The 20,963-nt window shown below is 46.7% G+C and overlaps 4 protein-coding genes across 5 annotated transcripts; 3 read left to right on the forward strand and 1 right to left on the reverse strand.

Moving 5' to 3' along the window:
• Positions 1-12: 12 nt before the first annotated feature.
• LOC137890524 (protein DPCD-like) lies at positions 13-2,000 on the reverse strand (the record flags this gene model as incomplete). Its single annotated transcript, XM_068734642.1, has 4 exons — positions 1,869-2,000; positions 848-979; positions 201-281; positions 13-101 (listed from the first exon to the last, which is right to left on the reverse strand). Coding segments are annotated over exons 2-4 (234 nt in total), but the record flags the coding sequence as incomplete, so codon positions are not given.
• Positions 1,160-5,453, forward strand: LOC137890523 (DNA polymerase lambda-like). Its single transcript, XM_068734641.1, has 9 exons — positions 1,160-1,185; positions 1,889-2,043; positions 2,177-2,474; positions 2,676-2,787; positions 2,909-3,250; positions 3,381-3,554; positions 3,692-3,820; positions 4,479-4,647; positions 4,737-5,453. The coding sequence occupies exons 1-9, from the start codon at positions 1,166-1,168 to the stop codon at positions 5,096-5,098; spliced, it is 1,761 nt and encodes a 586-aa protein (XP_068590742.1). The 5' UTR covers positions 1,160-1,165; the 3' UTR covers positions 5,099-5,453.
• A 320-nt stretch (positions 5,454-5,773) lies between these two features.
• LOC137890521 (WW domain binding protein 1-like) lies at positions 5,774-17,693 on the forward strand. Of its 2 annotated transcripts, none has more exons than XM_068734637.1 (4): positions 5,774-6,163; positions 10,798-10,900; positions 13,493-13,654; positions 14,681-17,693. In XM_068734637.1, the coding sequence occupies exons 1-4, from the start codon at positions 6,077-6,079 to the stop codon at positions 15,508-15,510; spliced, it is 1,182 nt and encodes a 393-aa protein (XP_068590738.1). In that variant the 5' UTR covers positions 5,774-6,076; the 3' UTR covers positions 15,511-17,693. The 2 variants fall into 2 exon arrangements, with proteins under 2 accessions (XP_068590738.1, XP_068590739.1); XM_068734638.1 differs by lacking the exon at positions 5,774-6,163 and adding an exon at positions 8,306-9,387.
• A 69-nt stretch (positions 17,694-17,762) lies between these two features.
• On the forward strand, positions 17,763-20,692 carry LOC137890522 (arsenite methyltransferase-like). The gene is made up of 10 exons (XM_068734639.1): positions 17,763-17,963; positions 18,356-18,404; positions 18,640-18,767; positions 18,881-19,031; positions 19,215-19,351; positions 19,444-19,513; positions 19,612-19,693; positions 19,774-19,905; positions 20,268-20,407; positions 20,501-20,692. Exons 1-10 carry the CDS (start codon positions 17,947-17,949, stop codon positions 20,675-20,677), a joined length of 1,083 nt encoding a protein of 360 aa, XP_068590740.1. The 5' UTR covers positions 17,763-17,946; the 3' UTR covers positions 20,678-20,692.
• Positions 20,693-20,963: the final 271 nt, after the last annotated feature.

A 20,963-nucleotide genomic window follows, 5' to 3' on the forward strand; every position in this document is an offset into this window, starting at 1 on the left:
CTCCGAATCTGAAGACGGGACGGGGCCTGAGAGTGGCTCCCCGACCTCTACCTCCCACTGGCCCTGAGCTCCAAGTGTGCTTTTGTGACGCCACTTCCGTACTGAAAAGTGCCAAACAATTTTATAACATACATAAACTTATGCCCCTAAAAGTCAGAACACCAGCAGCTCCAGGTGTTTGTGTGAAACCTGTTGCTTACCAATGAGCTCATCTGTTTTCAAGTCGTACTCCTCCGTCATTTCCTTTCCGTCTGTAAAGAGGAAGTGGATCTTCCTTTTTCCTGGTGGTGCAATTTGAAAAGATTTTTCATACAAAAAAAACAACAGAATACTATATTATAATTACACAAGGCAATGCTACCAACAGAGTATTACATGTGACCCCTTCTTATATTAGTAAGCAATGAATTAAACATGTCTTTCATTTAACAAACTACAATATTAATGCATTTCTGCTGTAGATGTAAACCAGCATGGATGGACACAGGGCTGTGTCAGAGACGATAACAGCAACGTAGAGCAGACTCGTTGATTAGAGACGCCTCATAGTTAGAGAGATGCTTAACTAGTAAAGACAGCCACAGTGTGGGCTAACTTACCTCTCTGTTAGGTCGATAGTGTATTATAACTCGCGACGGGCTGTTGGCACATGTTGAAGTATGTTTTCACGTCTATTTGTGTTACCACGAGACGTGTAACATGCTACAGGGCGAGTTGTGTCACCTGCTTTGTTGCCTATGAGATATAATGTTAGCTGGAGAGCTAGCTAGCAGCCTGAGTGAATGGATTGTGACTAACGTCAGGTAAAGAAGGCTGGAGAGTTCACTGGTGTCTGTGCGATACTCACCGTCGTGTATCAGAGCTGTTTTCTTTGAGGATTTTAGGATATCGAGCCAGCTTTCATCAGCCATGTTTCTGTTGCACGAGGACACTTCCGGAGTCAAACCGTAACCACAGCAACCGAGGTTTAATACGCAAACTAAATAGATCATAAATTATAGAATTAATACAACAATGAAAGCGTAAACGTTACTATCACAACCACGATGTAGTAACAGGTGTAATATGTAGGTTTTGAGGTATGATTCAAATGTAAAAACATTTTTAGAAAACTAAACACAATTGACCCGGAAGTGAAACTATCAGTTGTTCACTTCCTGTACGTATGGTCCCGTCTGATCAGGGGTAAGAAACCGAAACACAAGAGTTTAAAGAGGGTTTTCTGCCTCAAATATACAATTATATTTGGATATGTTCGAATTAACTAATGCGTAGTTTAAATATTAAGTGAAAAGTCGAAGCGGCGCTCACCGTTTGCCGTTTATCACGTTAGCGCGCGCTAAGGGAAAGTAGGCGAGCTAACGCTAACGCATCATTGCGGCATCATAGATTATTATTTTCTCACTTAACTAGTTATCTACACTAAGCACACGCCGAAACAGCTCCCACGCGCTGCTATTGTTGTACATAAATATAATACAATGTACTCCCTACAGTGTAAAGTACACATACACGTTGAACAATGACGTGAAGTAGGAAGTAACTGTACGAGAAATGTCCTGTTTTGTACTAACTCAGCTGTAAGATAATCGAGATAACAGGTTTAATGGCACAAAGTACATGTACTTATACTTATGTGTATATATATATATATATATATATATATATATATATATATATACTTATACTGACATTTGCACTACACTTACATACTCAAACACTGTCAGAATTCATATATTTTACTGCACAATTAGTAATACACAGTTTAGGTTCCAGATTTGTGTGTGTGTGTGTGTGTGTGTGTGTGTGTGTGTGTGTGTGTGTGTGTGTGTGTGTGTGTTACAAAGTTATAGATGACTCAATAATACCTCTGTTCTCTTTGTCACAGGCCACCAGCGCCCCCCATCACCCCCCCTTCAGGAAACAAGATGGAGCCTCGTCACGGGATCATGAAGGCCTTTCCCAAAGTCAAACGAGCTAAAGTGTTACAGGGAAAGGATGCACCGCCGGTAAAGAAGAGACCTGAGGAGTTTGAGATCACAGGTTGTTAGAGTGTGTGTGTGTGTGTGTGTGTGTGTGTGTGTGTGTGTGTGTGAGAGAGAGAGAGAGAGAGAGAGAGAGAGAGAAAATGCAACATTTTTGCTTAGTTGTAACACGTTCTTCTCTTCTGGCCCAGGAAGCACGTTTGATGGTGTCACAGTGTACATCCTGCCTGCTGCTATAGGGAGTGCCAGATGCCAGATCTTTCAAAGACAGATTCTGCAGAATGGAGGACAGACGGAGAGTTCACTGTGTCCCGGTGTCACTCACGTTGTTGTGGACGACAACATGGACGGTGTCAGGGCGCTGCGCTTACTACAAGTGGATTGTGTGCCCCCTGGAGTCCAACTGGTGAAATGCATGTGGTTGAGCTCGTGCATCAGTGAGAAACAACTGCTGGATGTTGACAGCTACAGCCTTCTGCTACCCAACAGGTTAATGACCTAATAGAGCTGTTCTACTGTTGTATCTGTATCTCAGGATGAGTCCAGTGCTTGTCAATACACTACAGAGTATTTTCACTTGTACGTCACATTTACCGCTTAAAATGTGTTGACACGGAGACGTCAAATATATGTTAGAAGATTCAGTGAGTCATCAGTTTTATAACGTCTTTTGATGTCCTCCCCACTTAGAGAATCTGAAACGCGGCATGAAAATATGAAAGAAGAGCTGCTGAAAGTCAAGCCCGCTGACGAAGCAGAGCCAGCGCTGGATCAGAGCGAGCAAGAGAAGACCAAAGACATGGTAGGTTTAAGTCCCGGGTACAGGTTTGACAGGTTCTGCAGTCTTTCAGTTAGTCATCATTTGAACACATGAAAACAACAATCTGTGTGTTCTTCAGTTTAACATTACATTTGACTCTCAGACAGTTCCAGACACTAAAGAGGAAGAAGCGCGAGGGGAAGAAGACGGGGTCTTGCAGAGTGACCTGGAAGCTCTCCTCACTGGCCAGCACCCCAAAGACGAGACTCCTGGCCCCAGCCTAGACCCCGGTCCGGACTCTGCTGCTCAGAACGTGGTCTCGGGGAAGTGGGTCTGTGCCCAATCCTCTCAGTCCAAAACTAATAACTTCAATAAACACATCACAGACAAACTAGAAGTGCTGGCCAAGGCCTACACAAACCAGGGGGACAGGTGGCGGGCGCTGGGCTACTCCAAGGCCGTCAACGCTCTGAAGAGTTACCACAAACCCATCACCTCACATCAGGTGATGCACATGCTTTTATATCACGTTTGTACTGTCAGTAATCTGTATAGTTGTTGGGTATATACAAGTGCACAGATTGTTTTGCGTATGTATTCCTTTTTGAATCAGAACTTGTTTTCGTGTGTTTTAGGAGGCTTGTCAGATCCCAGGAATCGGTAAACGCATGGCCGACAAAATTGACGAGATCATGGAGAGCGGTCACCTGCGGAAGCTCGACCACCTCGGGGAGGCTGTGCCAGTGCTGGAGCTGTTCACTAACATCTGGGGTGCAGGAACTAAAACCGCACAGCTGTGGTACCAACAGGTAAGACGCACACACACACACACACACACACACACACACACACACACGCACGGTGAATCAAAATACCGCAGGCATTCTTGAATTGAATGTGACTTCAAGCTTGGAGATTTCTTTAAAATGTTATTTTTGTCTTTTAGGGCTTTCGCACATTGGAGGACATCCGCACAAAAGCCCACCTGAGCAACACTCAGAAGATAGGACTGAAGCACTACGATGACCTGTTAGACCGCATGCCCAGAGAAGAGGCAGCAGCCATAGAGGAAGTGGTAATTGCGTCTTTCATTCGTCGCAACATCTACACGCCTCATTCTGCGACGACGACTGAAATACGTCGGCGTCTTTCGCCACTTTAATGTGTTTATTCACACATAGAGGTGAGGTATCGCCCGATTAACCCTCTGTACTTTTGAAACAGAAGGCTTGAAGAAGGAAACGGTGTGTGTCAACATTCCTTGACTGCTTGTTAATGGTAAAACCAGACCGTGTTCTCACAGAGAGGAGCGTCCCAGAGGGTAAAACTAACTCTAGAAACCTAAAAGAAGTAGCCGCGTCTTAAGTTAGCCAGATAGCTGTTCACTCCGGAGCGTTGAGTACGGCGCTAGTTGTTCTCATATTGCATTACCTGCACTTTCTTTTTCCTTCAGAGCTGCCAGAGAGAAAGTGCACATTAGATAGATGACTAAAGCATGTGTGCTCCCTCAGGCTTGTCAAAGTAATAAGTGATGCTTTAGCGAGCCTACCGCCCAGTGTTTTGGCTGGAAACGGGTAAAAGCTCACTTGTTTGCCGGCGGCACCGTAAAGACAAGAGAAGCTACAGAGTAAACGCTGCTTTTCTATCATTGAGAAGCCAAATATTGTACAAAGCCTCCATCGCTGTCGGTAGATGATGGCCTATATGACGTGTTTCTCTGGGTGTATGTGCAGCTGAAGGAGGCTGCCCAGGCCATCGACCCGGGCCTGTTGGCGATGGCGTGTGGCTCCTATCGTCGGGGAAAGGCCACGTGTGGAGATGTTGACGTACTCATCTCTCATCCGGATGGCAAGTCCCACAAGGGGGTTTTCAGCAAAGTGTTACAGAGCCTCCATGACAGCGGTGAGCTCCGTCTTCTGTCTCATGTCTTATTCTTACCTTTTCGTTGTCCTGAAGAGAAACCTAAAACACACCAACGCTTTATCTCTCAGGGTTTTTGACGGACGACCTGGTGAGCCACGAGGAAAACGGCGAGCAGAAGAAATACATGGGTGTGTGCCGTTTGCCAGGACCCGACCGCCGCCATCGCAGGCTGGACGTCATCGTGGTGCCCTACGACGAGTTCGCCTGCGCTCTCATGTATTTCACCGGGTCGGCGCACTTTAACCGCTCCATGAGAGCCCTGGCAAAGACAAAAAGAATGAGCCTATCGGAGCACTCGTTGAATAAAGACGTGGTGCGTCGGGGGAGCTTGAAGGTTCACGCCGGCACTCCGTTCAGCACACCGACAGAGAAGGATGTTTTCAGTCTGATAGGCATACCGTACAGACGGCCTCGTGAGAGGGACTGGTGAGCGTTCACCGATCACAATGTGTCCGGCTTTATCGAAACTCATCGTGATGATGATGATGATGCAAACTTTAATTATGCTCAAACAGACAGTTTTATGGATGTTTTACTGCTCCACAGATCATGCAGGAGCCCTGCTTTACTTGAATGCTAATTTTATTCCACACATTAAACACTTTGGGTTCACTCAAATGCAAAACAACTTATTTTCTTACTTATCTCTAGTTATATAAGATAAGAAACATGAGATGTTGCACGTTGAGTGAACCGGGCCTTTTAAAGACATTTTAACTTAAATGAATTTTGACTGTATATTTTATGACGGATGAGTAATGGTAATAAAACATATCAAAGGGTGACGTCTGATCTCTTCCTGTGTTTTCCTATGAACACATTGGTTGTTGTTTACAGTGTGAACTGGCTTGTAGACTTGAGACACACTACATAACTCGGTACGAGGTTAATAGTTAATGAGGAAAAGAGAAGACTGTCTTCTGAACGTCGTGTTCTCATAAACTCGAGAAGGGGAACCCAGGGAGACAAGTCCGTGCACGAGAGACGCACCGATCAGCGATTGGTCGATCTCTTCCCAGCTGGCCGGGCTCTCCAATCACGCGCCAGTCCGCAAAAACCAGAGGCGATCCACGCAACTAAACGCCCATCACGTTGCGCACATGGATCGGGTCGAGGTGACCACGCCACACCCAACGGACCGAGGCAGGGTGCCTGTGCCGGGGGAGCGGCTTGTGTAACAGCTGTATCGTTCCAGTGGCACCGACGGTCAGCCAGTTTGCGCCAGCGGCACCGCGCCTCGTTGACATGCCCAGAACGCAGAGGAGGCGGCGCACGCAGCGGCCTCTCAGCGCGACAGGGGCCGCGCAGTAGTTGAGGAGAACCGGGGGGGGACACACACAGTTTTGTTGAATAATCGGCGGTTTGCGTGTGTGTGTTTCTGCCGAAGCTGTGGCTACTTTTGCGAGGAATGAGAGGCGTGAGTTCGGCTCTGACAATGGGACTGTTTCTGCACGCTGTCGGCCCTGTCACCCCCACCGAGCCCGCAGCAGACCGGGTAAGTTGAGGCTGAGCAGTCAAAAACAAGACTCTCTCTCTCTGTCTCTCTGTCTCTCTCTTACACACTCACCCCCCCTCTCTCTCTCTCTCTCTCTCTCTCTCTCTCTCTCTCTCTCTCTCTCTCTCTCTCTCTCTCTCTCTCTCTCTCAGGGCTGTTAGCTAGCTTGTTACCCGGCTAAGTTAGCAAACTATCCAGTCCTTGGCTTATTAAACATCACGTCCGGTCATTCGAGCAGCAAAGTCGCTTATCGTTTGACGTTGACTTACTGTAACTTGTACTGCGCTGTCAACAAAGATGCTAGCACGCTGGCTGAGCTCGGTAGCTAGCTGCGATAGCTAACCCTAACCCTAGCTAGCGTCTGTGAAGGGAAAACGGACACTCGTCGGTCGGGGCCTTGCTCTCTTGTGTTTACGGTAAAGTTGACATTTTACCCACGAGCGAGTTGCATAAACAAAACCAAACCAAAAAGCAGTTATTCAGGTATGAGTACAGATACACAGTCACACATAGCACGTTCTGGTGCAGGAGCCATGCTGTAAATAGTTAGTTAATGAACATAAAAGTTTTTCTGTGTCATTCTCAGTGTTATTATCATTTACACTTATTAAAGGACCCCGTCATCAAGTCACACGTTAATACGTTTTAAGGTGTTTGTTACAATGTATCGATGTGTCACGTGTGGTGCAGAGATCCAGGCTTCCTTCTTTCATCTCCACGAGTCACACAGATGCGCACCTCTGCATGAAGATAACGATTCATGTGAGGATGTTTTTGGGGAAAAATGATTGTTCAACTCACTGTTTCAGTCTGTGAATTCACATGTCAACCTCAGAGGAGATAGAAGTGAGCTTTAAATAACCTCCTCACCATCCTCTCTCAAGTTGAGCTGTGTAGGTTTGTTTAGGACACGATGAGACACAGTCAGTCTAACCTGTAACTGTGTTTTTGCAGAGCAGCAGATTCAGCACCATGTTGCATCTAGTTTGACTTATGGAGCACGAGGAAAGAGATGCAGCAGCAGCAGCAGCAGTATTCTTGCGTCTGCATTTTTTTGCTGATTACACTCAAGAATGCGTCAGAACTACTTTTTCATGAGCTGGACTAAATAGATGCTCATGATAGTCTAGCTTCAGGACTTCCTTGACGTCCCTATCTCTGGAGACAGTACAAAAGCACAGCTTTGATTTAACTTATCAGTTAATACCCGTATCAGCACTTAATCAGTCCTTTCATATATGAGATATCACCCCGTATATGAATATGTATACGATGCCTCTGAAGGTTCACTGCGAACACCTCAAGGCACAAAGAGTCGCAAACTTTTGGACTAAATCCAGTTCTAATTGTGGACGCGTGCGATGCCACGTGCAGTGTCTGTAATCTGTCATCTATCAAACCACGCCTGTGAGCATGAAGCACAGAGTTATGAAGCACATATTTGCAGTTCGTTGTCATGTGTTGGTGCTTGTAGGGCCGACTGGAAGACGAGCGTTACGTCATGTGGCCCTGAGCTACATCTGCTGTTTGCATTCAGCCCTCTAGGATTTCACACAATACAGAGTCAGCTGTATGTTATCTGTGTCACGGTGTTATAGTAACCGGGGATCACTTCACGACTTCATGATTAACAGTCTTCATCAGCGGCTCACAGCATGAATGATCCGCTCCGCTGTACAGTCGCTGTTCTACTTTAGTCCCAAAACAAACACTTCAGTGAAAGTCTCCACAGCTTCTGAGTCTCTTTACATATCTGTGTTTCTCACCTACAAGAAACAAACGCTGGCTGTTGTTTGTCGATACTTTGAGTTTGTAAAGCTGAGTTAACTACTACGGTCATAAAAGCCTACACACACACACACACACACACACACACACACACACACACTCTCACCTTAAACACATAAACATTGTTTTGTTTTGTCTCATTTCTTCATCCATTTTCAAATTTGATGTTTTGTACATTTCATATAATACCGCTTAGTGCAAAATCACTTAAATCAAGTTTTAAAAGTCTTCTTTTCTTCACATAAACCTTCTCAGCTGATCTGCATCGTTATTGCATTAACATCTTTGTCGTCTTGATGACTATGAAACCGTTCTTTGTTGCAGGACACGGTAATAAATAAGGGCTCAGCGAGGTCGTTCTGTGCATCAGATAGTCCTGCAGGCCTCGTCTCAGTGGATCAGCTGTACCTGTGCCGTCTCAGTTCACTAACAACCGTTGACGCTCGTCTCCAGTAAGCGTAGTTCAACCGTTCTCATTTCAACAGCTTCTCATTATGAAGGTTGATCATTTTCTAACGAGAGCGATCGTTTCTGGGACGGTAACCAAATCTCCCGTTAATCTGCCGGTGCAGCGAGAGAGAGGTGGATGGCTTCTTTTGTTGCCTGTTTGGATGGGAGACGGAGGAATCTGCTTCGTCCAGATTCTTCGACTTGGTCACCTACATTTTGTTCAGGGTCAGCTGTTTTTGATTGACGTTCTGTCGCCTCGTTCATTCTGTCCCAAACAAACTAGATGCTTATCGGGTATTAAATTGCAAACGTGGAGAGCACGTGGTGGAGAGTCGTCGGTGGAAACAGCCGAAGCTATCGGAGACAAAGTGGAGGAACAGAACATCATTTGTTTATTACACAGTCAATTAGAGTCCTCTGTGTCGGGGCGGTCGTGTTGATAAGGAAACAGCTGTTCAGGAGAAACTCCTGTTTGAGGTTTGAGTTCCACATTCAATGATGTCAGCGGTATAGTTTGTGCTGATCTGGTGCGTATGACAAATCGTTCCTGTGTAACTGCTCTGTCTTTGCTTCCTCTGTGCATTTCTTGCCGTTCTCTCCGGGCCTCACACACACACACACACACACACACACACACACACACACACACACACACACACACACACACCCCTCTCACCGCTCTGTGCGCCTTATTATCATGCGGCGGCCCAGCTAGGAACTTGCCCTCCGCTGCTGCTTGGAAATTTCCGTAGAACAATCCTCACCCACTGTTTGGGGCTGGATTGGAGTGGACTGAGGGTGTGTGCGTGTGTAGTGGACAGAGAGAGAGAGAGAGAGAGAGAGAGAGAGAGAGAGAGAGAGAGAGAGAATGTTTGAGAGCTGTTTGACTTCTTTTGTGGGATAATGACCCGTGAGTTTTGAAGGACGTTTCTGGGATTTCTGGACCCTGGATCATCATCATGCCTCACGGTCTGGGACCTGCGCTGGTAATCTAAACTCTCCCTCTGTAGAACTTTGGCTAAGCTAATCATTAAGCTGATCTAGAAGAACACATCTGAGGGATCTTGCTGGAGAAAGCCCACAGAGCTTTTTTTCTTGACAGGATTTAGATTACAGCATGCGGATCTATCTGTTCACATCACCGTCTCGTCCTTTAACAACTCGACCCGTTCACGGGTACTGTTAGTGAGGTCGTTATAGCTTGTTATATTTACAGCTGAGACCTGTCACAGATTGTTTGGAGTGGAGACGAATGATGATTTCATTGATTTTGGACATAAGTGGACTTTTGAGACTTCTGGTGATGAGGTCTCGGCTAAACTTTACGTTTAAATGATGCGTCAGATCTGCGGTAACGTACTGAGGGGTTTCCTGCTGCCTGAGATTCACACAGTCGCACTTGATATGAGCCTTAAACACTGGTCCAGAGCTGTTATCATTATTCTGAAACAAAGATCAGAGCTAGTACATGTACAACATGAAGGGCTCATGTTTCAATCGTACATGCTAGTCTGTTTGTTGTCATAAAGAAACAATGAACAACCTGCAGAACCCTTTAGATCAGATAAATAACATCATAGGTCTTCTTCACAGGAAGACGTGTTGACGTGTCGCAGTAGGAAAGGCGATGGTGTAAATGATGATTTATAATTAGAGTATCTTCAGACCACGTCCACACTACTACGTGTCCATTTTAAGACGCATATCTTTTGCTATGTTTACGCTGAGCGTCAACGCTACGCCGGAGTTTCAGAGCACCGGAAAAACGGAGGAGTTTAGAAACTCCGGGGTTTCAGGGCCCAGGTGTTGTGCATGCGGTCTCACTGTCCCTCTGTCCCTCTGTCTCACTGTCCCTCTGTCCCTCTGTCCCTCTGTCTCACTGTCCCTCTGTCTCACTGTCTCTCTCACTGGGGAACTTAAATAGAAGGGAAAGATTGTCAATGTCTGCTGTGCTCTTTGTACTGTGTGACAAAATGCAAGCAAAAGAGGCGGACCCTCTAGAAATGATTCAAGAAAGCACCATCAGCTGTAACAATTTAGTGTAGCATGGTGTGTGTGTGTGTGTGTGTGTGTGTGTGTGTGTGTGTGTGTGTGTGTGTGTGTGTGTGTGTGTGTGTGTGTGTGTGTGTGTGTGTGGACTTCACGTTGATCAATTCACAGATTTGCGTTTCCTCTGGCGATGCCCAGCGTTCCTGTTGATCAGTGTAGAACACAGAACAAACGTAATCTCACCCTGTGTGAGTCAAAAGCACAGGCCTGAGACCCGGTGGGGGGGCTCTGTTGGTTTTGTTTCATTGGCGCTGCGCGGCGTAACCCGACGCCTCCAGTGTTGTCTTTAAGTCCAGATGTTGATCATACGTTCCTGTGTTGAAGGTGCGACTGCTTCTCTGTTGCAGAGCCTCCTGCACTGTGAGGGCGTGAACAACCAGAGCTACGTCTGCGAGTCCGGACACTGCTGCGGCAATTCTCAGTGCTGCAGCTACTACTACGAGCTCTGGTGTAAGTATCCCGCCTCTACTTCACCTCTCACCTCACAGGGGGGGTTAAACTGTAGCAACACAACGTGGGAACACAACCCATTTATGTCGCCACACCTCCACCCTCTGCTGTCCAGAGATGGGACGAGCTGAACAAGTGGCCTCCTCGGTAGAAGAGCAGAACCCTATTTAGCTCCTACAGGCTCATCGGTACCTTCTTACTGATGAAGTACAGACACCACCACGTCAGGCTCAAAGCAGACATGAAGCCTCCGTCACCTGGTCTACATTTAGCTCCAGGTGAAACGCACACAGCAGCATCATTTGTTTCCAGTGCTTGCAATCCACAATTACAATCAGCGAGTGTAGTTTAGTTTAGTTTTTCCATTTGGGTTGAGAGTGTATTGAGACCGTGTGCTGATGAGCAGAGGAAGGTGAAGTTCAGGAACAAAGAAGCACGTAGAGCTGAAAGAGCGGCTCACCTTCTTCCAGGCTCATCGGCCTCAACACCAGATCCCACAAGCTCCCTTTAAAAGGATCACACAGAAGTTTAAAGTCATGCGAGTTCCTCTGCAGTGGCTCCACGATGTCAGCTGCTGACAGACGGGCTCGTGTCACAGATTAGATGTGGAGATCAGTGAGACGATCAGCAAGTGCACCGCTACACGTCAGTGTGTCGAGGTTTAATTAAGCCCGGTCCAGGAGGAGAGACCCGGGTACAATGAGCAGCACAGCAAAAGACAGATCCCCAAACGGGGAAACACTGACCCACAAAACATAGTGAGTGAACACTGAATACGGTGAAGGAAGTCATACAACAAGATTGAGGGGCTTTGTGTGGAAAGGCCCGGTGGTGTGACCTGATCATCCCCGGCTTGGATCCAGCCCAGATTTCAATTTTGGACTTCAAATGGTGACATCAGACGCTGAGATGGTGTGCAGGATGTCGTTCTCCCCAGCGAGCAGAGAGGGTTCATCCTCCAGGTGGGTGAAACGTACACCGACCCATAAATGAGCAGCGTTTGAAATAATGTAACCTTCATTTGAAAGGAATTGTAAGTCGTTTTATACGTCTATTCATTTCAGATGCTGCTGACGATGATGTGTTTGGGGCTACAGAGCTGCGAGCTGGACATCTGATGACCAGCTGAAGTTTGACAAAGTCTACACAGATGAACACATGAAACATGCTTCCTAGATCAGGGAATGATTTCGTTGCAAGGAGGTTCAGTCTTTGGTTAAAGTAAACCGTATGTTTAATGGAATCACAAACACTTTCAGTCATACTCTTTTATTTGGGTAAAACAATCCGCAGCTCTTAACTTGTTGAATGTCATGTATCAGCTGTACCTCATTACCATATCTGATGGTAACATGACGTGATGTTCTGTAAGGACGTGTGTAAATTCAGCATTAAATCTCTTTCTTTACGAAGGCTGTGTTTTCTTGAACAGTCGGTGACAGCGTAGCCTCATCTGTTTCTCGAGGCAGTCGTGGAATGTGACCTTTTGAGCGTCGCCGTCTAATCTCTATGAACAGATTCCGCAATCGTGGCGTCGCAAAAGAGGCGGAGCTCATTGGCCGACATACAACGGAGGACGTCGGCGGCTACCGTCCTCAGGAGGACGTAGCTTTTTATTGGTCCAGAAGTCTTGTCCCGGGTAACCGCTGGCTACACCGGAACCCAATAAATGTATCCCTCTGCCCCCGTCAGCCACCGAATGAGCTTAAAACATTTCAGACGAATGCATTCGATCCCTGCCTGTTTATTAATTATTATTATTATTAAGCTACTTCTGTCTTCAGTCAGTCGTCTCACGTGTAGATGATATTCAGATACAATCATCTTCATGATCAAATGCACATGTCTAACATGTCACTTTCTCTGTAGCTGGATTCCAACCTATTTGGCATAATGTATGATCTGTTATTACTGTATGTTGTGTTGTTATCTGTGTCCGTTGAGGGAGGTTCTGTTCTGTTAAAAATGCTGAGTTGGTAAATCTCAGTGAGCGCTCAGCAGAGATGCTGCAGAGCTTACACTCTTATTTCACAGAGGAACAGGCAGCCTGGCCCTGTGGTTCTTCAAGTGAGGTTCCCTAATTGTCTTTGTGTCGACGCATTTATTTTAAACACGCACACCGAAGCCAGTTTTTGCTCCTTGCTGCAGGATTCCAGATAATACAATCTAGAAAATAACGCTTTAGTAGAGAATTAAGGACTTCATGTCATGTGGAAAAGGCACAGGTTGTTCTTATTCAGTCACTTTGTGCCGGGTTGTTTTTATCTCAGTGCGTTTCTGTAATTCTATTTTATTGCTACAATACTCCCAAGATTTCAACATTTTGACATTAAGGGCTTCTGTTATTTCTTTGTGTCAGAAACATTTACAAATGTCTCCCAAAGTGAGACAGCAGACGGCTCAGAGGTCAGCGTGTGTGCTGATGTGTATGGAGTTTGTATTCCATACATTTCATAATGCAACACGTACCAGTATGGAACCAGATGTTTGATCAGGAACTTTAATGTGACATCACCACCAGCCGGTACAGTTAAACCTCATGGATCTAGTTGTAAAGCCAACGTGACGGTGTTGACCTTCCTCTCGCCTCAGGGTTTTGGTTGGTGTGGGCGATCATCTTCATTTTGAGCTGCTGCTGCGTGTGTCACCACCGCCGCACCAAACACCGGCTGCAGCAGCAGCAACGGCAGCACGAGATCAACCTCATCGCCTACCGCGAAGCACACAACTACCCCTCTGTGCCCTTCTACTTCAGTAAGAGCTACCGCACACACACACACACACACACACACCATGATGACTAAACCTGATGTGGAGCTTTGTTTGGGTTGTGTGCACTTCTAACTATTTTAACTAGGAAGTGAGCACGGTGTCATTTTTCTCACGAGTTTACATATTTGTTCATGCAGGTTGGCTTATCATTGTCAAATCAGACCTCCTGGTCAGAATCTCAGCTTTATATCCACATTGATGAAGTAAAGTATTAACAGTTTGTCTGGTTTATTCAGGGGAGGTCTTTCTCCTATCTCCTCCAAACATATTAGGGAGGAAAAGAATGGTCACCCTGCACACATTAATCCTCTTCTTTGTTCGTTTTGTCGAGCCGAAGCACTTCTTGGTACCCAGCAAACACAACGTCACACTGGTGCACACAGCACATGATGTGTTTAGTCACAGATATACATTCTTTCGGCCTCCCAGCTGCAGTGTCTGACTCTCAGTGCTCCTGTGACAGGTGCAGATGTAGTCCAGTAGCTTCCTTTCTCGAGAGAACTCGGGGCCGGACTCTGGATTAATCTTTTTCAAGAATTTCTAATCGGCAGTTTTCTAGTTACATCAAACTAAGGAATTTAAAGCGACAAACAAAGCGGTGGTCCTCGGCTCAAATGTAATGTTTGCACTGACATGTATCTCTGGTTTCACACAGCGGCAGAACCTTCCCTGTTTGCATGCCCCAGTTTTCAGGAAACGGCCTGCATTGCTCTCTTGGTACCTCACCAGTGTTGCAACACCATCTCGCACAGCGCTGCGCCGGCCTTCAGCACCGAGTTGACCCAGAAATGAGCTTGTTTTGTCACATTGTTTCCCCCTATTGCTTTGGGAATGTTTGAATGGTGGTCTGGGAAGTTCAGTGAGGTCTCGCTGAAATGTGTTGGGGTCAGGCGGCGGTGTTTATTTGAAGGGAAAACTAACCCGTGTTCGTTTTGCTTGCCCTGTAAAACGTATAAAGTTGTGTACATTTTTCGCGCATTTGCAAATGTCTGGTTTTCTTCTCTTCAGGGTTTCTGCCCAACTACCTCCTGCCCGACTACGAAGAGGTGGTCAACCGGCCGCAGACTCCTCCCCCGCCCTACAGTGCCTTACACACTGGCCCGTCCTCTGTGGCTTCGAGCCCGCTGGCTCATGAGCAGCAGGAGGGACACTGTCCAACCATCCAGTCCACTCCGGTGCCCCCGGTCTCTGACACTCTGTGTTGCAGACCCAGCATAGAGGAACCACAAACCCCCACCTTAGACTTAAGGCCAAAGCCTGACAACAAGCCCCTGCAGACGGCACAAGAGTCGGGCATGATACTGCTGTCAGATGGGCTCAACAATAGGGAGGGACTCACCGGCCAGGAGAAAAGAAGTGATAGTGGGGACGACTCCTGCAAGGACCCGCTGCTGAAGGACCTGTCGGAGGGTTCTGCTGAGGACAAAGATCGACTCCCCAATGGAAGGAGGAGGCGATTCACGGGAGACTCTGGGATTGAGGTGTGTGTGTGCGGCACACGTGGGAGCAGCGGTTTTGGTGGAGCTGGAGGGACAGGCCAGGAAGGCAAGGAGTCGAGGGAGCTAGAGAGCCTGCTGGGGCGCGAGGGAAACGAGGAGGAGGAGGAGGAGGTGGGCGACTTCTGCGACAGCTGCGGCCATCGAGCCTCCTTCGCTGTGGAGGAGGAGCAAGCGCTGGACGGGCCGGATAGGCGGGTCGCACGTGGGTCGTCGGGACCTCCTCAGCCGGCCCACCAGATAGGCAGCGCCTCGCTCCACCCTCCAGTGTGCCTCCTCCTCCACACCATCAACGAGCAGGAGGGGCCGCACCACAGCACCAGCACTGAGCCACAGGGCTGAGACGACGTCACACAGGGAAGGGGAGAACACTTGAGACGGAGCATGGAGGCCTGTGCTTCTGTATCCGAGCAAGTGTTCTGTGTCGAAGTACTTCCTGAGTGAGTATTTTATGAATGTGTGCGTCTTTGATAAAACAGGTGTGGGAGCAGGAAGTGGAATCTGCACTCAAATGACTCCACACACTGGAACAGTGGCCTTAACCTGTGTGTTTTGGGGTTATGTTTGGGCAGTCCAAGCCCTTTACAAGCCTGTGGCAAATGAGACTTCTCACTCACACACACACACACACACACACACACACACACACACACACACACACACAGAGTCCTTCAGTTTTCCCTCTCTTGCAACGGGAGCTCCTGACTCACAGTGAAAGATTCGATTGTTGAAGCTGTGACGACGGGACGGGACGTCCACTGCTCTCCTCACCGGGTGCTTGCAACAATTCTGGAAAGCCGTTCTCTACGGACACAGAACTACGTAGTAAAACAAAACAAAACGGCAGGAACATTTTGGATGAGTGCAACGTGGATCCACCACAGTGTGTGCTTATGCAAACTGGTACTGTACAGGGACACGAGAACAAGACTCATCATTCTTAAGTGCTTTTCCAGCCATTGAAAGCCGCTCTGCCTTGTGTTGTTTGTTGTTGCTCTCTATCTGCCCCGCTAGTGATAGAGGAGCATATAAGTGCATTTACAGATCGTAATGTGAGGCAGTTCCTATTTTGCACAAAGCGTATTTATCTTTTATAAATGAAGCTTTAAGCTTAAAATAAATCAATAGAACATGCTTTCATTAATTCAGTCTTAAATTGCAGTACAGGACGTGTGTAAGAAATGGACCTCTGTAGATTGTCAGTAACAGATTCACTTTGTACTCATTAGTTTTAATACATGTTTGTAGTACGTGCCTACCCACAAAGAAATGCAGATCTTGATGAACAATGATACGTTTCAGTGAAACTGGGAGACCATGAGAAAGCAGCTGCCAAAAACAAAAGGCTTCGTCGGACCTCAAACTTTTAGTGTCAGCCACTTCGATAGATTACCTTCACCAGCTATACGGTAACATTAACACTCTTTGTTTTTATATTTTCATAGCAGCACTATTTGACCATGCTCTTGTTTTGGCATTCATCAATTAAACAATTATAGGAGCTTCCTGAATGGTCCATTAAGGCTGACTTCAGTGTGTTTTTCACCTACATACGGCGTGTTGATAGTGTGGCCCTCTCCTAATCAATCTGAGAGGAAATGCTCCTGATAGCCTAAAATATGTGTTTAGTGTGTGTGTGTGTGTGTGTGTGTGTGTGTGTGTGTGTGTGTGTGTGTGTGTGTGTGTGTTTTCATCCCTTACTCAACTTTATATGAAGGTAATTGTCCCATAATGTAGCCAACAAAGACCACATAGTTCCAGTGTATGTATCTTGTCAATGCCTTGAAGAGCTTGACTGTTTTGAATCCAAATCGTACAGGAGCTTTAATAAAGTAGATGTTGATTGATGATGAACGTGCCATGGAAAATGCCACTGATTATATTATGAGTAGGAACCTTTTACAACCCTCAAACATTGTAATGTGTGCAAAGCACAAACGTTTCATCCGACTGGTCTCTCAGATTTCTATATCTACCCTGAAACAATAACAGAAGATGTCTCTCAAAAAAACGTCTAGCACAAGTTCAACTGTAACGTGAACTTTCTGTATTTTACATGAAGATGATTGAATCTGAACACATTCTTAAGTGCTTTATATGTTAATGCTCTGTGTGACCTAGAACGTGATATTGTGGTACATGTGGTACCGAGATGAGCTATTTTTTCACATCGGCTAAATCCTTTAAAATAAATATTGGAACTGTAAAAAAAAAAAAAATCCAGAACCACTTTATATTTGAAAATATGTATAAATACTCTGTAACATGTTTGTGAACCAAATAGTTGCTTTCATAACTTGTATGAAATCATTAGCTTTATTGCGATGGACAGATTATTTTTCTTCTCATTATGGGTGTTATGGAGTTGTGTGAAGGGTACGGTTGACTAACACAGGAGATAACTTCTTATCTCTCGTCACCAGTGTCTGTAAGGTGGTTTTGCACAAATGTTCTGATTACAAGCCATTTATTACAACAACCACGCTGGATGTATTTTCAATAAACATGCCCCTTTTTAAATTCAAGCTGACTCATGTGTTGTCGACGCTGAGAGGACTTCTCATGGAAGCTTATTATTACATGATCGTTGACCACAGTCACATCTGGTATCTTTGGTACCAGGGTCCAGCTGTGATTTCGGGCAATGGAGGACAGGGTGTGCCCTAAAAAAGGAAGTCATCTGTACACAGTGATGATATGAATTGTGTGCAGAGGGCAAACCATTGCTGAAAGCCTTCCTCTACGAAAGTGTGGACTTTGACTCAGTCTTCGGGGGCAATGGCTGAAGACAACAGGTAAGATAAACCCTCAAAACATGCCCCGTGTCTCCTTTATCGTCTCGTATTTGCCATGTAACGTTAGCCTTATAAATTGTAACGTTAACGTGAGACGGTAACGGTTGTTTTATAGTAACGTCAAAGTTACATTTGTGTCGTAAGACCGTGTCACTGTAAACTTGTGGAGTAAAGTTATAATCGTTCATTTGCTGTAGCTAGCCAGCGCTGTCAGTTAGCAGCTAGCAGCTAGCTAACAGTTACTGTCAGTTAGCAGCTAGCTAACAGTTACTGTCAGTTAGCAACTAGCAGTTAGCTAACGGTTACTGTCAGTTAGCAGCTAGCTAACAGTAACTGTCACGCAGCGTTTCGTGACGTTAACGTATAAAACCTTTTTTTTTTTTTTTTTAAAGTGCGTGCGTAGGAGGCTTTGTTGATACCACCGTTCACGTGGATGTCAAGGTAGAACGTGCACCACCTGTTACACTGCACGCGCCAGCATAATTGCAGTGCTTTCATTAACGTTAGCTGCAACACTGACTTGTATTAAAACTTGAGTGATGCTTTTTCAGGTGAATTCACCGACCAAAGCACAGCTTGCAAGTGTTATTACGAGTCAATTATTGCACCGCTGACTGATATCAATCCGCTTTACGGCGAGCAACCGACCACAGCTAGCGTTTCTGCTCTGAAACAGGACTACTACGGAAAGGTGCTGAAGAAAACCGAGGACCTGAAGAGCAATGCCTGCGTGGCTCCGGCCAAACCCGTCCCCGCCTTCATCCGCCAGGCTCTGAAGAAAGTGCACCCCGAAGTCACCGCCAGGTCACTGGACTGTTGTCCCACTCTCAGTTGTTGCTTCAGATGTGTTTACACCGGGAACAGACCCCTGATCCACAGATGCTTACAGTGGGTGTGCTTCTTCTTTTCCCCCTCAGGTACTATGGCTGTGGTCTGGTGGTGCCGGAGTGTTTGGAGGGCTGCAAGATACTGGACCTGGGCAGTGGAAGTGGAAGGGACTGCTACATGCTGAGTCAGCTGGTGGGCGAGAAGGGCCATGTCACTGGCATCGACATGACCGAGGACCAGGTAATGGACATCATCATCATCATCATCACATCGTGGCCACAGTAAGATGACAATGATGTATACCGAAAAATAAAAATGGCCATTTTCTTATAATAGACAAAATTCTGCTCCTCAGTATGCACGAACTGCTTAAGACTCGTACTGCAAATACAGCTGTAAATGCATCAGCGTGCTCTCCTCTAGCTTGCCGTGGCCCGGACCTACGTGGACTACCACACGAAGGAGTTTGGCTACAAGAAGCCCAACGTTAGTTTCGTGCTGGGCTACATCGAGGCCCTGACAGAAGCGGGTTTGGAAAAGAGCTCATTTGATATCATCATGTACGGAGTCATTTACTCTCTCTTTGTTTTTGTTAATCTCATGCTTTGTAATTCTAAAGAAATGAAGTTGAAAAGCTGATTTTGTGCCACAGTTCCAACTGCGTGGTGAATCTCTCTCCAGACAAGAGGAGGGTTCTGGCTGAAGCCTACAGCGTGCTGAAGGTACTCTCTCTCTCTCTCTCATTAAACAACCTCATTCAACCCATTCGTCTGTGTAGCTTGATGTTCACTGCATACATTGTTGGACTGTTGATCTTTAGGACGGAGGCGAGCTGTACTTCAGTGACATCTACAGCAGTGGAAGACTAACGGAGGAAATTAAAAATCACAAAGTCCTGTGGGGTGCGTCAAATTTAATATCCTACTGCCATAAAAGCTCACAGACGCGTGGCACAATGTCACAGTGTATCTCCTGTCGGCAGGTGAGTGTATCGGTGGAGCGCTCTGGTGGAAAGATCTGCTGCAATTGGCTGAAGAAGTGGGCTTCAGCCGGCCACGGCTGGTCACAGCCAGCGACATCACGGTAGACAACAGAGAGCTGCAGGACGTTCTGGGTTTGATGCTATTTTATTATTCTATTTTTGAGAATTATGTGAGGACACCAAACTTCATGAACCAATAAGAATGACGGGTGCAATACAAACTAGCAGGACAGTGAGGGAGACGTCAGTCAGTCGAGCGTCGTTTGCTCGCGCTCACACAGAAGTCCAGTTAGCCGTGATAAGTGGAAACACCTGTGTGGCTGCACCATGTAGGGCCTGTGAGGTGTGTGCAGGTGTTACTGCGTCAGGTCGTTTGGATGAACATCAGGAGTTACTACATGCCGACTCTTTCCTCCTGAGCCGTGGATCAGCTACGTTCTGGAGATCGACCGATGCATTTCGTAATTCTTTCTTTACCTGTTCTGGCAATACAGGCGACTTCAAGTTCGTCTCTGCCACGTACCGCCTGTTCAAGGTCCCTGAAGGCAGCGCCAAGCCCTGTCGGGTCATGTATAACGGGAGCGTCACAGGGGTGGAGGACAGCTTCCAGTTTGACCGTCGATACACATTCAAGGTCTGCGCATCCCGCAGTACGTCCTCAGCTCGTGCACTTTGTTTGTTTGTTTGTTTGTTTGCCGGTGATGTCGGACGTGAGCGTGTTTCACAGGTCGATGATGTGGTGGAGGTTGACGGAGAGGTGGCCGCCATCCTGACCCGGTCCAGATTCAAGGCAGACTTCACTTTCCAGCCACCGGGAGGCCCCTGTGAGCCCCGCGGAGCCAAACCTAAGGTCGGTGTCACAAACTTAAATTCCGGGAAATGTCTTTGTGTGATTTTCCTTTGAGCACTAGAGGTCAGTGTGTTTTGGTCGTATCGGTTTCAAGTGTGTGTGAGAGAGACACACCCAGAGAGCCCCGCCGTCTAAACCGTGCACACACTGTCACACACGCATGTGTGCGCCAGGACGCATGCTGCAAGTTCTTACACACACAAACACTCGCATACCCACTCAAACATACGTACGCACACATCCACACGCACAAGGTCAAGCAGCTGTCTTGGAGTCATAACCAGACTGTGGAGTCATGCTGGGGAACCTTGAACAGGAAGAAATGTTCTCTTCTCAGCTA

This window comes from Cebidichthys violaceus, unplaced genomic scaffold (assembly GCF_023349555.1).
Source record: "Cebidichthys violaceus isolate CVI_PGR_0920_01 unplaced genomic scaffold, fCebVio1.0.p SCAF_650, whole genome shotgun sequence".
NCBI classification, from domain to species: Eukaryota; Metazoa; Chordata; class Actinopteri; order Perciformes; family Stichaeidae; genus Cebidichthys; species Cebidichthys violaceus.

Bases quoted from the DNA above. Each gene is read 5' to 3' on its own strand.
- LOC137890523 (XM_068734641.1), top strand. From the start codon at position 1,166: ATGGTCCCGTCTGATCAGGG. The intron at 1,186-1,888 runs GTAAGAAACCGA...TCTTTGTCACAG, and splicing joins ATGGTCCCGTCTGATCAGGG to GCCACCAGCGCCCCCCATCA. The intron at 2,044-2,176 runs GTTGTTAGAGTG...CTTCTGGCCCAG, and splicing joins TGAGGAGTTTGAGATCACAG to GAAGCACGTTTGATGGTGTC.
- LOC137890521 (XM_068734637.1), top strand. From the start codon at position 6,077: ATGAGAGGCGTGAGTTCGGCTCTGACAATGGGACTGTTTCTGCACGCT. The intron at 6,164-10,797 runs GTAAGTTGAGGC...TCTCTGTTGCAG, and splicing joins CCGAGCCCGCAGCAGACCGG to AGCCTCCTGCACTGTGAGGG. The intron at 13,655-14,680 runs GTAAGAGCTACC...TCTTCTCTTCAG, and splicing joins CTCTGTGCCCTTCTACTTCA to GGTTTCTGCCCAACTACCTC.
- LOC137890522 (XM_068734639.1), top strand. The intron at 18,405-18,639 runs GTAGAACGTGCA...GCTCTGAAACAG, and splicing joins CCGTTCACGTGGATGTCAAG to GACTACTACGGAAAGGTGCT. The intron at 20,408-20,500 runs GTCTGCGCATCC...CGTGTTTCACAG, and splicing joins ACCGTCGATACACATTCAAG to GTCGATGATGTGGTGGAGGT.